Genomic DNA, 13123 nt, shown 5'->3' with positions numbered 1-13123 from the left:
TTTCTAATGTGCTTTTGTTCTGTCAACGGAACTTATAACAACTGGGAGTTACTGGCAGAGAGCAAATTATAGCTCAGGAGTGTTTATCAGCAAACTAATGGAAAACAGGGTATCTGACTCCCTAGATTTCATGGAACTGCATCTCCCCATTGGTGTATTTAAAAACACATTGTCTCTGTCAGGCATCTTAGTGCCACTCTACTAAATGTGCTAGAATACAGCAAGCTGTCTTGAAAAAGCCCTGAAATAACACCAGAAGGAGGAAAAAAAATAATAAAAGACCAAGGAGAATGAAAAACTTCACAGAGAGTAAGATCTGTGTGATCAGCTGGTGTTACTAGAAACAACAGGCAAGTTTCAGGCATGAAGTTAGACCAAGGGCTAATTTAATTTACTAGTATTAAAGGCTAATTCACAGACAATAAAGCAGTAGAGCCCTGTTCATGTCATTATTGCAGGACCTCTGCAGAGAGCAGGGTTAGGATACTGTGCATACAGTATTATTTCCAAACCCTCTCTTGTCTGGGATTCCTTGTAAGCCTAACCTTAATCCTTTCCTGAGTTTACCTTGTGTCTTATGGAACCAATGTTGCTGTGAGTTGTTTTAGCCTTGACTCTTGGTGTTATTACCATGTTTAATTCCATTTTACACAAGTTTTAGGGGGAGTAAATAAATGGAATGGATGGTCTCTAGGTACATCACGGGGCTGACAGCAAGAGGAGCTCTCATTCTACTTTTGAAGTGGTATTTCCCTCCCAAGACATTGTTCTATTTGCAGGAAGGATGGCTTCATCTTACAAAAACACCCCTTTTTGAAAGACTGGCAGCAATAACATGTTCTTAGTCTCTCTGTGTGCTTCTGTGGGTTTAGCTGACGTAGCAGTAGTCAAGTGCTGCTGCCTCCACTGTTGTATCATGTTGCTATCATGGTTAAACTGTTCTTTCCCTTAGTTATTTATGGTTTTCCATTTTCCTGCAAAACAGTATCACCTAATGTCTGTCATTCTGTATTTAGAGTGTTACCTTCAAATATATTTAGATCTTGTGATCAGGCTCCCTGCGGCTTCTCTGCTTATTATGTAAATATATTTCCCTTGCTCTCTCCTTACATGGAAACAAGCACAACAAATTCCCTCCCTTGCAGCAGAACCTCTTCTGCTGCAGAAATACCTTGGGAGCTGCAGCATTTTTCCTAACAAAAATGACAATGCAAATAAATGCTTCTCACCCTGTTGGGAGTTCCAGGTTGTAACAATTTACATCCACTGGCCCAAGAAAAAAACCCGAACAACACACTGATGCATTCAGGGTCAGGCTTTGGTTTCACAATAAGGTTTTGCATGAGCTGGGTTGCCTTCCAAACTCCTGGCCTGCTCCTCAGTGGGAAGTCCTGGTTGTGTCTGGCCTCTGTTTCTTATGCTTCCTTAAGACCATCCACTACTTCCTTGCATTAGAGGTTGAACACTTTAGCCTGAGCTAGTGTGATAGTGTTTATTCTCCTCAATACCACTGTGAAAATAACTAGAGGAACAACTGATGAGAAGTAGCCTATTCCCTGCTCCACAAGCCAGTGTTCAGCAGTGTGTTTTCCAGGTTACCTGTGCACTGGGTAAAGTGCAATGTGAAAAGTAAAAGCAGACACGTGTGAACACCCGTTGCTGTTGATCTTGCACTAACACAGGGACCAGCACTGTCCTACTGGCTGAGAGAGAGAGAGATAAATCTCCCAATGGCTTCAAGAACTGGGACTTCATGTCTGTGCACACGTGGGGAGAGAACCCTACAGGCACCTGGGTTTTAAGAATTACTGATGTGGTAAGTACATCTGTATGTTAACCTGCTATATTGGGAAGCTAGTACAGATAAAATGGTCACTAAGCTCTAACAAGCATGTTGAATGGTGACTCTTCTCATTAAGCAAGCTACAACGAGTTCATTTGCACTAAGTATCCATCTGGATTAAAGAAAAAAGATAAAGAGTCAGATCTTCTTGTTCTTTACGTAAATGCAAAGGACCCTCCTCATCTCACTGACATGTACCTGCCAAAAAAATTTCATGCCTATGTTTTTCACACATCGTGTGTCACTGAAAGGAAACACTTGAGGTAATTTTCTGTGAGTCATGGCATGAAATACGTGATTGAATTAACATATGATTAACTGCAAATTAATTTTTTTTCTGCAGAAAAGAACATGGGGCAGACCTAGTCTTGTCTTGGTGCATGTGCAGAATTTTCTTTTATCACAATTTTTTTGAATTAATGCACTTCTGTTGACCTCAGAGGGCTGTTCTGATCGATACCTTCCACTGACTTGTTTCTTAGCATAATTACTGCTGAACAACACTTAAGGATTAAAGCCCAGAAATCTACAGATAAGAAGTAACTAAGTTTACCAAAACTACCTGGGGGTATGGATTACAACAGCAAGACACCAGAATAAAGATGCTTGATGGGCAACTGAACAATCCTTCTCTTCAAAGACAGGGTGATCAAGCTCACTCATCTCTGGAGAGTTTAATTGTAGTTGTCTGTTAATGAGCTTGTCATTAGGGGTCAGATCCTGCCAGAAACTGAATGCTGCCTGTCAGACACTGAGCCTCCAACTCCCATTGGCCTTAGATTGTAAACAGGAGGGTAATGCCAAGTACTAAGCAGATGGACAAGGCAGTGGAAGTAAATATTATTATCAACAGTCTAGTGTTAATACTGCAGGCTTATATATAACCCCATGGTTACAGATACCCTGCTCTAGGTAATTAATATAATGCATTTTTTTGAACAGTTGAGAAGAGCATTTTGCCTGTAGTTCTTTCTCTTTTTCCCCTTTCAAGTGAGAGGCTCCTGGAACTCAAAGTAAACCCAGCTTTTTGTCCTCAAGAGGTAATGCACCCACTCCTCAGCTGGCAGGGTTTTTGTGATTCCTGGAATAAGCTTTCACATTACCTGCTCTAACTGAAACCACAGATTCCCAGGCAGAGTTACTCACCATTTAGCTGTCATGTCAGTTGCAGATGCAAACTTTGGGGTAGACTTCTTGCTACAAAAGAAGAGCTTCAGCAGCCACTGAATTGCTGAGCAAAAATTCTGAAAGAAGCTTTAGTGAAATGAAGTTTCGGGGCTGCCTGTACTCGTGTCTTCCACTTTCCATTGATTAAATACTTCTGCTAAAACTGATGGACAAAGCACTTGTTGCTCCTTTCCACGAGCTGTGTGTCAGATTACTGCTGTACACCACTGCAGGATATTCCAAATTAATGTTCCAGTGGTAATTTTTGTGAGGAAATTGTCGATTAATGGCTTGGTGGACAAAGGCTAATGACACAAAATACTACTTTGGTAATTTTTAGCATTATGTGTTATGGCAAAATTCCATGGATGCTTAGATGATCAATTAATAATTATGTTGCATCAAAACGTGAACATTTGGAGGAGTTAAGCCATTGTATTAAATCCCACCTTCTGGTGTATCCTGTTTGCAATCTATCAGTCTTTTGGTGCTTCTAAAGCATCATCTGAAATCAGGTCTTGAGAGCCTTGCATTTTATTTTAGTCACTTCTGTCTACGTAATGATCAAGTGTCTTGTTTCCTCTTCTTATGCCATGCTTGCCCTTCAGTCCAGGAGAATACAGAACGAAGGGAGGGTTGTAAGCTGGAAACTGATCTTGCATGGCACGGGCAGCCAGCCTGAGCACATGAAGCAGCCCCGTGTGTACACATCCTACAATGCTGTGCAAAACGACAGGAGAGGAGTGGAGAAGATGACAGACTTTGTAGAGGTAGTGTCACACCATCTTTTTTTTTTCCTTTCCTGTTTTTCAATTTGTTTTTTTCCTAGAAGGAAGGCACATGTTCATCCTGCATCCGTTTCACCCAGCCCCTGGCCACTGCGGAGTTGTGCACTGTCGTTTTATCCATGTCAACAACTGGCAGTTTTATTAGTCTCAGTTTTCATATGCCAGCATCTAAGGGTTTTAGGGTGGTAGGGGGATCTTGCTAAAGCAGAGAACTCAACAGCTAATGCAGCTGAGTTGTACAAGAAGGGAGGAACACACCTCTGACAGACACATGAAACTCATCCCAGAGGGGCTTTGCCTGCCAAAGTGCTGCCAGGGAACTTAATAACAAAGGCATGACAAAAGTCAGGGACAACTGATGCAGGAGGTTTGGTGTAAGTGGATCTCTTGCTGCTTCTTTATCACCCCTTCTGTGCCTTTCAGGTAGAGTGATTTAAGATACTCTGGGCTCCTGACAGTGACAGCAGTTTTCTGGACGCACGGGGTGGTAGCCTTGTACATTCTTACAGTACTTGATTATGTCAACATCTTTGGATTAACTTCATTAATCACATTGCATCATTTTCTCTCCCCATTAAGTAATTAGGATGCCTATAAAGTATGGAGAGATTAACCTTCCTTGGGCAGGTTATGAGGAGGACTGAGGCAGACACGGTTATGGTCTTTAAATACATGAAGTAAGTGTCTGCAGCCATATGCAAGAAAATTAATTGGAAGGAAGTACCAAGTGAGTGAACTTACTGTAGGAGAAGATTTCTGGACATGGTAAAAACGAGTTGAAGGTAAAATGAGCCTTCAGTTAAACAATCCTAGTGTAAATGAGGAACCTGCCCAGCCACATGATCATCTATCAGTATGAGAGGCACGACAGACACTGCTGAGATGAGGTCGTGCCTCTCACCCACTGCTCTGCACATCTGTCTCTGGAATTATTCTTCCAGGGTTTCCAGGACAATTGTCATGGCCACCCACGAGCCGTTCCTCACTGTCTTTTCTTGGGTGAGATAATCTGCAGAGGGGGTTAAAGGGGAGCAGGGATTCATCCCTTCTCAGGGGCTGGGTGGCACAGTCAGAGCTGCCAGCACCACGGCCTGTGCTGCTTCCAGACCGAGGGAAGACGGGGACACATCCTGCTAAAAAATGATGCGTTGTGTCCTGCCAGTGTGGAATCTGAATTTGCAGCTTCCTCTCTTGTGGGAGGACTTGGCATTTTATTCAGTACAGTCCATTTTGTGGTCCATTTTGGTGTAGAATGTTCTGTTTCTTCTCCAGGTGCCAAGCGGCTCCCGCGCGAGAAAACGGCACCGACCTTAACCCAGTCACTCGCTGACACCTCACACCCTTTTTTGTGCTGATCTGTGTTCTAGGACCACACCACACGGGAGAGCCTGAGTGAAAAGCCCACCGAAGAGGCCAGCAGCAGCAGCAGCAGGGGCAAAGCAGAAGACAGGGCCCCCTCCGAGGCCATGCTCCACTTGCTGCGGAGCGCTTTCAGCAGGCAGATGGCTCAGAAGCGGCTGCCAAAGAAGCCTGCAAGTGAGAAGCTAAACATCCCGTATGAACACTTCTATCAAGCCCTCGAAAAGCTAAACAAGCCCTCCCAGCTGAGAGACTCAGAAGAAAGCCTGTACAGTGACTACGTTGACCTTTTCTACAACGCCAAACCATACAAGCATAGAGATGACAGACTGCTGCAAGCCTTGGTCGATATTGTGAGCGAAGGAAACTGAGCTCTAGGCTGTGGCACTGAGTTGGAAATATTCATTCTCCCCCCACCCCACTCGTAGGTTTGGGTTTGGTTGGTTTTGGTTTGGGTTGTTTTGTTGTTTGTTTTTTTTTTTCAGAAATCTGTTGTATGCTCTAGTTGTGTGATTGCTGCTTTGATTGCTTCGTATTTAATGCAGATATCAAGGAAGGGAAAAAAACAGGTGTGGGATAAGGCAGTAAAGTGATGCTTTTTAGTAATAGCTTTTTTCAAGGCCTTTCTTCATTACCACCAAAGTAGATTTTCCCCCTCAGGCATGAAATGCAATAGAATTCCTCTGAAAACACTAATCCTCTATTTTAAACATTTTTCACATTTCTTATTCTTCTACCCTATTCATTTAGCATGCAGTAGGATTCAAAACCTGAATTACCTTGCAGTTTTGAACCCAACTGCCAAAGCTATGGGGATATACTGTCATTCCTGGATTTGTAATGAATATTGCAGTCTTTCTTATGGTTGGCACTTATTCTGGGTTTAACACTGGTGGCCAGTACGTCCGTTGTAGCATTTTTGCTCCTTCTCCAAATAGCAATGCTCCCTTACCCTTCTGTTCTCCCCCACAGGAGCAGCTGGGAGGCTGGAGCTGGGTTGAGGCATCAGTGAGGGCAACTGATGACATTATTCACCAGTTAGAATGCAGAGAGAGTTAACAGAAATGGCCCCAAGTGAGGCATCCCAGGCTGTGGGATGGTGTTCTCGCCCCCTGGCTTTAACCACCCAAGGGAAGTGCCTCAGCTATGGGCCCAAGTCTCTCCAGACTGTGTGTAATTAATGAGGACAGAGGCTCCTGCAGAGCCCTTGGTGGGTCTTTACGCTGGTTCTAATTACCTGATGGAGTTCTGATCTATTTGTAACCACTGCTTGAGCTTTGGGGGACCAGCCTGTGGAGCCTCAGTTAAATTTCCAAAGTTTAATAGTATCAATGCCTTCTGAGATGCCCACATCTGCAGTGGTCAGGACAAGAAAGCTGGGATCACTCTGTCCTCCCCTTGAGCTGTGACCCAGTGGCAAGAAAGGGCAGCTGTGGCAGCCAAGTCCACTTAGAGACTGGGTCTTGGGGTGTCTGTGGTAGATGGGAACATTTCCCAAGTATCTAGGAAGTGAAGGCAAAAAAATAGATGGGAAGAGGTGTGAGATAAAACAAAAAAACCTTCAAAAGAGACTCAGAAATGGAAGGAGAGAGCACATGGGACATGGAGGAGGGAGAGGAAGAGATGGAAAGAGAAAGTGGAAGGGGAAGAGACAGAGGTTGGAAAGCAGCAAGGACAGGTGGCTCCCTGATGGTAGCAAGTGAACGAGACAGTTTTCCACATGTACCTCCTTAAAGTCAGGGTCAAGACTGACACTGTTTTTCTTTTCATAAATAAAAAGTGCAGTGTTGGATGCACAGAAATTGGAGGGGATCTAGAACAAGGAAATGAAGATTCCCAGGGGATAGCTCATCTCACTGCAGTACCAAAGATAAGTCAAAGGAGTGTCGCCTGGTTTCCACTTTCCTTTCTTCCTCATCTCCTATTGAAATGTGTTTCCCAGACATTCTAGAAAGATTTGATTCTCATTCACTGTCTCTTCCTTAAAATGATACAATTGTCTCAATGACAGGAATTAAAGATTTTGCTCATAATTCATCAGTTCAGGTAGAGATTTCTCAAACTTCACACTAAATTATGTAATTTAAAGGTAAATCTGTTTATTGTGACAATACTTAATTCTCCTTCAATGGAAGAAGAGGCTGCTTAAAGGCAGCCTTGAAAATTGTCTTACCAATCTGAGGGTTTTAAAATCTCTGCTTATTCATTCTATGTGATGGTTTCCTGCCTGTCTTGGGCTTAGTCTGTGTTTTTGCCAGCTTTAGATAGATGGAGCTTTAGTTGATCTGCAGAATTCCTCCATATTCTTAAAAGATGTGGAAGGTGTTTCCGTACTTCACAGGTGACAACTCCACCACTGAATGTCTCTTATGCTGAATCTCTCCCTTAAGAAATCTGCTTAGAATGAGAAGAGATTTAAAAAAAATCCCTGCAAGTGGCCCAAACCAGAAAGCTTTCTTGTGCTGTCCCTCCCCAACACCCAGGCAACACGTAACTACTGAGCAAGCAGAGCTATTGCAGAGGGAGAGCAGCAACTAACTTTCACTAATGTTTAATTTTCAGAACTGGGGGTTAATCTCCACAGGAAATATTCCCATTTGGTGAAGCAGGACCACTTTGAGTCCTGTGCAGTGAAGCTCAGAGGCTGGTTCCCTCAGATAATGGTGATTTTATCCAGTGCTCATTCAGGTGTGTTACAGCAAGGAAAGCACTAGCAACACTCACCCAGCTTGTGAAAGGAGTTTTCAGAATAAACAGGTGGAAAACACAGGACCCTCCTTTGTTTTAAGATCAGTTCCCATGTTGTAGCCAAAGGTCCATCAGAGGACAAGTTTAAAATCTGTCACTTGAATGTTTCCAACCCAGAGTAGATTGTACAGGAGTAAATTATTTTTATTGTTAGTCTTTCCTTGGTGCCTGTGTGGGTTTTGTGAAAAATGTAACAGGGGAAAAAAAAAAAAGAAAAAAAAAAAAAAAGAAAAAAAAGAGTTTTCTCTCAGAATTTTAAATTATATTTTCGTTACAGGTATTTATAATATAGCAAAGATTTTATTGAACAGACAGACTTTTAAAAGGCATAATAAATTATATTGGAGAACCAGATTTTTCTTGGGAAAGACACAATTTCATCCAATAAAGGTATTTTTTAAAAGGCATGTTCCAATAGCAACTGCAACATGTATGTGATGTGCTGTTAAAATTTGTCTACTAGTAGCATAATACAGTATGTTAGCAGAGCTCAGTGTGTGGTCTTAACATTTGTAAAGAACACAGTAAGATGAAGTCAAGGTATTGTCTTAAAAGGGCTGGGAATCAAAGTTCAGAATTAAAAAAAAAAAATAATCATAGAATCACAGAATCAGAGGGGTTGGAAGGGACCTCTGGAGATCATCAAGTCCAACCCCCCTGCTGCAGCAGGAACACCTGGGGCAGGTCACTCAGAAAGGCATCCAGACAGGTCTGGAAAGTCTCCAGAGAAGGAGCCTCCACAGCCTCTCTGGGCAGCCTGTCCCAGGGCTCTGTCACCCTCACAGGAAAGAAGTTCTTCCTCATGTTCAGCTGGAACTTCCTGGGCTCCAGTTTGGACCCATTGCCCCTGGTCCTGTCCCAGGGCACAAGTGACAAGAGCTTGTCCTGCCTTCTTGCTGCCCTCATGTATTGATGGACATTCATTAGATCCCCCTCAGGCTTCTCCTCTCCAGACTGAACAGCCCCAGGTCTCTCAGCCTTTCCCCATCAGATGTTCCAGTCCCTTCATCATCCTCGTGGCCTCTGTTGGACTCTCCCCAGTAGATCCCTGTCCCTCTGGAACTGGGGAGCCCAGAACTGGGCACAACACTCCAGGTGAGGTCTCACCAGGGCAGAGTGGAGGGGCAGGAGAACCTCCCCAGACCTGCTGGACACACTGTTCTTAATGCCCCCCAGGAGACCATCACCTCTCTTGGCCAGGAGGGCATGTTGCTGTCCCATGGATCACTTGTTATCCACCAGGTCCTTCTCCACAGGGCTGCTTAGATGCTTGAGGAGGTAACAAGAGGCTGGGTGGAGAAAATGTGCATTTTATGGAAAATGCAGGAGTGGCAGAGGATGTCTGCAGCAGGAGCACCGAGTGCTCACCTGGCTCAGCTGCAGCCCAGGTGAGGTTTCTGTGGACACGCTGGCAGCTGCACAGTCTGTGCCCCAGACCTGCTGGCTCTGGCTCGCCTGACTCTGCCTGTTTCACACACAGGCCTGTGCTTCAGAAGCCCAACAGTGAAGTAATAATGCACCAGAAGGAACCAAGGGTGACATTTAACCATGCCAGGTCTCCACTTCACAAAGCAGCGGCAGCTGAAATGCTCGTTGCTCCCCCCTGTTCCCAGCCCATAGAGCAGCAGTCCCTCCCAGCCCCTGATGCTCTGGACACAGGTGTGAGAGCTGCTCCTGAGGGGTGTCTGTTGGCCTGAGGAGGGGCTGTGGGGGGCCCTGCAGCCTCACACACAGCCTGGGGGGCTCCCGGGGCTGGTGGGCTCAGCACCTTGCAGCTGTCCCTGTGAAGCCCCCTTCTCCCAGGGTTAGGCTGAAAGGACAATGTGTTTGGGCAAACCCCGTGTGGAGAGGAACGAGTCTGCTTCCCAAAGCCTTTACTGCTTGGGGGTCCACGGGTCACACTTGTTCCAAGTCCTCAGTGACTGCAGCTCGGTTCCCAGCACCTGCCTGGTGACAGAAATACCTGGAGCAAACGTGCACAGAACACAGATTTCTGGAGTAGCATCAAAAATAAGGAAGTGCAGTCTACCTTTGAGCAATATTGACAGATTCTGCACTAAACAGTGGGGTTTGTAGTATCAGAGCAGTTTGGGTTGGAAAGAACCTTAAAGATCACCAGGTTCCAACCCCCCTGCATGGGCAGGGACACCTCCCAGCAGCCCAGGCTGCTCCAAGCCCCATCCAACCTGCCCTTCAACACTGCCAGGGATGGGGCAGCCACAGCTTCCCTGGGCAACCTGGGCCAGGCTCTCCCCACCCTCACAGCCCAGAATTTCTCCCTCAGATCCTATTTCCATCTCTCCTCTTACAGTTTGAAGCCATTCACCCTCATCTTATCACTCCACGCCCCTATAAAAAACTAAAAACCTCTCCTCAGCTTTCCTGTAGCCCCTCCAGTTTCTGGAATGCTTCCTGGGAGCTCTGGAAACCGACTTCCTGAAGGGAATGTGTGACCAGGTAGTTTGTGCAGAGTTTCTGCTGCTGCATAAACACCGAGGTGGTGCTGCGTAACAACAACCACTTTTTCCATGTTGACTTAAAGACTACAGTTATTTTCAGAGCTGAAATGATCCAGGCCCCAGCTTTTCCCTGGGTCTCTAGTGTTTGGTGCTGGAGGCTGGTTTGCTGGCTGCTGCTCCTCATGTTTCTCTGGTGCAGGAGGGGTTGAGCGTGGCTGTCACCTCCACGGTGACATCTGCAAGGAAGAGATGTAAGAGCTCACAAGCAATGCTCAGGTGTTCCACTTTCCTCCAGGTGTGCTCTTTTCTCTTTTCCACTCCTCAGTTCTGGCACCAAGATAATTCCAGTGTTCCATTTGTAAAGTCCTCTTTTTACCTCTAAAAATGATATTTTTACCGAAACTCTTCGTAATCGTTTCCAGATTGAAGTGACTTTGGGAGAGGTCAGAAAGGGGACACTTCTCTTTTGAAAACCAAGTTTCCAAGTTTGGAGCTACAAGATATAGACTGGTCAGAAACTCTGCCTGGGTAACTCAGCTCAAGGCAGAAAGCTGAAATGCAGCACAACATGTAAAACACAAGCCAGCTGGGGAGAAAATGAGAGTGTAGTGATAGGACCAGGGGGAGTGGCTTTAAATTGGAAGAGTGGAGATTCAGGTCAGATCTGGGTAAGAAAATATTCACTCTGAGGGTGGTGAGAGCCTGGCCCAGGCTGCCCAGGGAAGCTGTGGCTGCCCCATCCCTGGCAGGGTTGAAGGGCAGGTTGGATGGGGCTTGGAGCAGCCTGGAATGGTGGGAGCCTGGGATTCTGGGATTCACAACAGCACTTTTGAAAGGGACAATTCCAGAAATGTGCATTTTGCTCTGGATCAGTTATTAGTTACAGCCAATATTTCTGACTGCAGACTGGGAAGGTTCAAGCTCCAGCCCTGCTGGGCACTAACAGAGATCATTTCAGTAAACATTTTTCTATTTAATGACACAAATACTCATTACAAATATTGCTTCTGCTCTTGCAATTTATGAGGATAATATAACCAGAAAGAATGAGCAAGTTTGCTTCCAGCAAAGCAGTAAATGCCCAGGGGGAAAAAAAAAAACAAACAAGCAACAAACCAACAAGCCACAAATGTTCCCAGTTCAGCTGAGATACCAGAGAAAAATAAATAGACAATATGTGAACATGGGTAGTTATCAGGAAATGTATCTTAATGGTTATATCATTTCGGCTGTTTGATTACCTGCAATCAAAGGTAGCTGGGCATATATCTCTTAGTTTCTGATGTCATGTTCTTTAAAGCAAATGGATTGGCTGCTGTTGTATGTACTCTCGTGTTTGACTATGCCCCGTTATCAGCCAGTGTCTTGAGCCATAAAGGCTCAGCATCCTGCAGTGCCCCGTGTTCCTGCCAGGAAGTGCCCCTGGAAACCAGGATGGGCAGCTGCGCACGTGTGGGTCCACCAAGGGCTCCTGTGGGACAGGTCTGTAGAGGTCAGGGAAGGAGGAGAGCCACGTGCTGGGAGCTGGGAGCATCCAGGGAGCTGGGGCAGCGTTGGGTGCCAGGGAGCTCGGTCCCTTCCCTGGCAATTTGCAGCTGGGGAGGGACGTGGGGAAAACTGAGGATTTAGAAACAAGCTTGCAGATGGGGGCAATGGCCTTAAACGAGAGCAGGGCAGATTTAGATCAGACCTTAGGATGAAGTTCTTTACACTGAGGGTGGTGAAGCACTGGAGCAGGTTGCCCAGAGAGGTGGTGGAGGCCCCATCCCTGGAGACCTTCAAGGTCAGGGTTGATGGGGCTCTGAGCAACCTGATCTAGTTAGAAAGGTTCCTGTGCACTGCAGGGGGGGCTGGACTAGGTGGGCTTTGAAGGCCCCTTCCAGCCCCACACCTTCTGGGATTCTGTTCATTTCTCCTGTTTTAAACAGTGTTTCAATTACCCCGCTTTGGACTGAGCCACCATAACTTGAACTGAGCTTTTCTGAAAATTCCCCTGGGTATGAAAGACACCAGTGACTGACATCAGGCTGTCAGCAGTCAATGCAATTCGTGGAAAAGATGTGCACACATGTTTACTTGACTCCCTGTAAGCTCTGTGTGAGGGCAGAACTCAGCAGCTCTCAGCAGGAACAGCAACAAGTTGCAGCACTAGTTTGCTGGAACAAGAGTCCAAAGCTAAATCTCAGCTCAGACTTGCAGCAAGGTAGTGTTTATAGTGCAGGTTGTTCTGGAGGAGGAGGAGGGAGGTTTGTTCATTTTGATAAACCTTTTCACAGCTGGGGTACATTTTGCCAGAGAATTCTGTATTTCTGCAGTTGCACAAAGGGAAAAAAATAGCCATGCTCTTGTGCAAAAATATAGCCATGACTGTGTAGGGAGTTTTGAACAGCTGGGACAGTGTTTTATCAGATACTGTAAGTGCTGGATCTTGGCAGCCAGAGCTCCTTCATGGCCTGGAGCATCAAATGTGAAAATCTTTAGGGAAGACTGTTGCTAGTAAGTGGAATAATTCTGTGGTTTGCCTTTAAAATTAACAGAAATTGTCTCCTTTGGAGAGCCAGGGGGACTGAGAGTTGGCCTGAACCAGGCTGTGGAGGAGCCCATCTCATGGCACTGAGCAGCTCACCTGTGACCCCCAGCTGGGTTCAGGTGCTGGATGCACCTGTCTGAGGGTGGTCAGTGTGGCTGGTGCCCTCACCTCGGCCCCGTCTCCTCCCAGCCTGGAGCTGAGCCCTGCTGAGCACACCTGGAGCAGCTGC

The 13123-nt window shown here is 45.8% G+C and overlaps 1 protein-coding gene across 1 annotated transcript in view; it reads left to right on the top strand.

Annotated features, from left to right (window-relative positions):
- Window positions 1–8365, top strand: part of PCSK1 (proprotein convertase subtilisin/kexin type 1) — a 31179-nt gene extending 22814 nt beyond the window's left edge. Inside the window, exons 12-14 of the mRNA XM_051643527.1 lie at window positions 1683–1816; window positions 3619–3780; window positions 5166–8365. Coding sequence (XP_051499487.1) covers window positions 1683–1816; window positions 3619–3780; window positions 5166–5528 — 659 coding nt within the window. The 3' untranslated portion in view covers window positions 5529–8365. The remainder of the gene's footprint in view (window positions 1–1682; window positions 1817–3618; window positions 3781–5165) is intronic.
- The last annotated feature ends 4758 nt before the right edge of the window (window positions 8366–13123 follow it).

Source organism: Apus apus, chromosome Z (genome assembly GCF_020740795.1).
Source record: "Apus apus isolate bApuApu2 chromosome Z, bApuApu2.pri.cur, whole genome shotgun sequence".
NCBI lineage: Eukaryota > Metazoa > Chordata > Aves > Apodiformes > Apodidae > Apus > Apus apus.
This window is presented reverse-complemented; position numbering and strand designations above follow the sequence as displayed.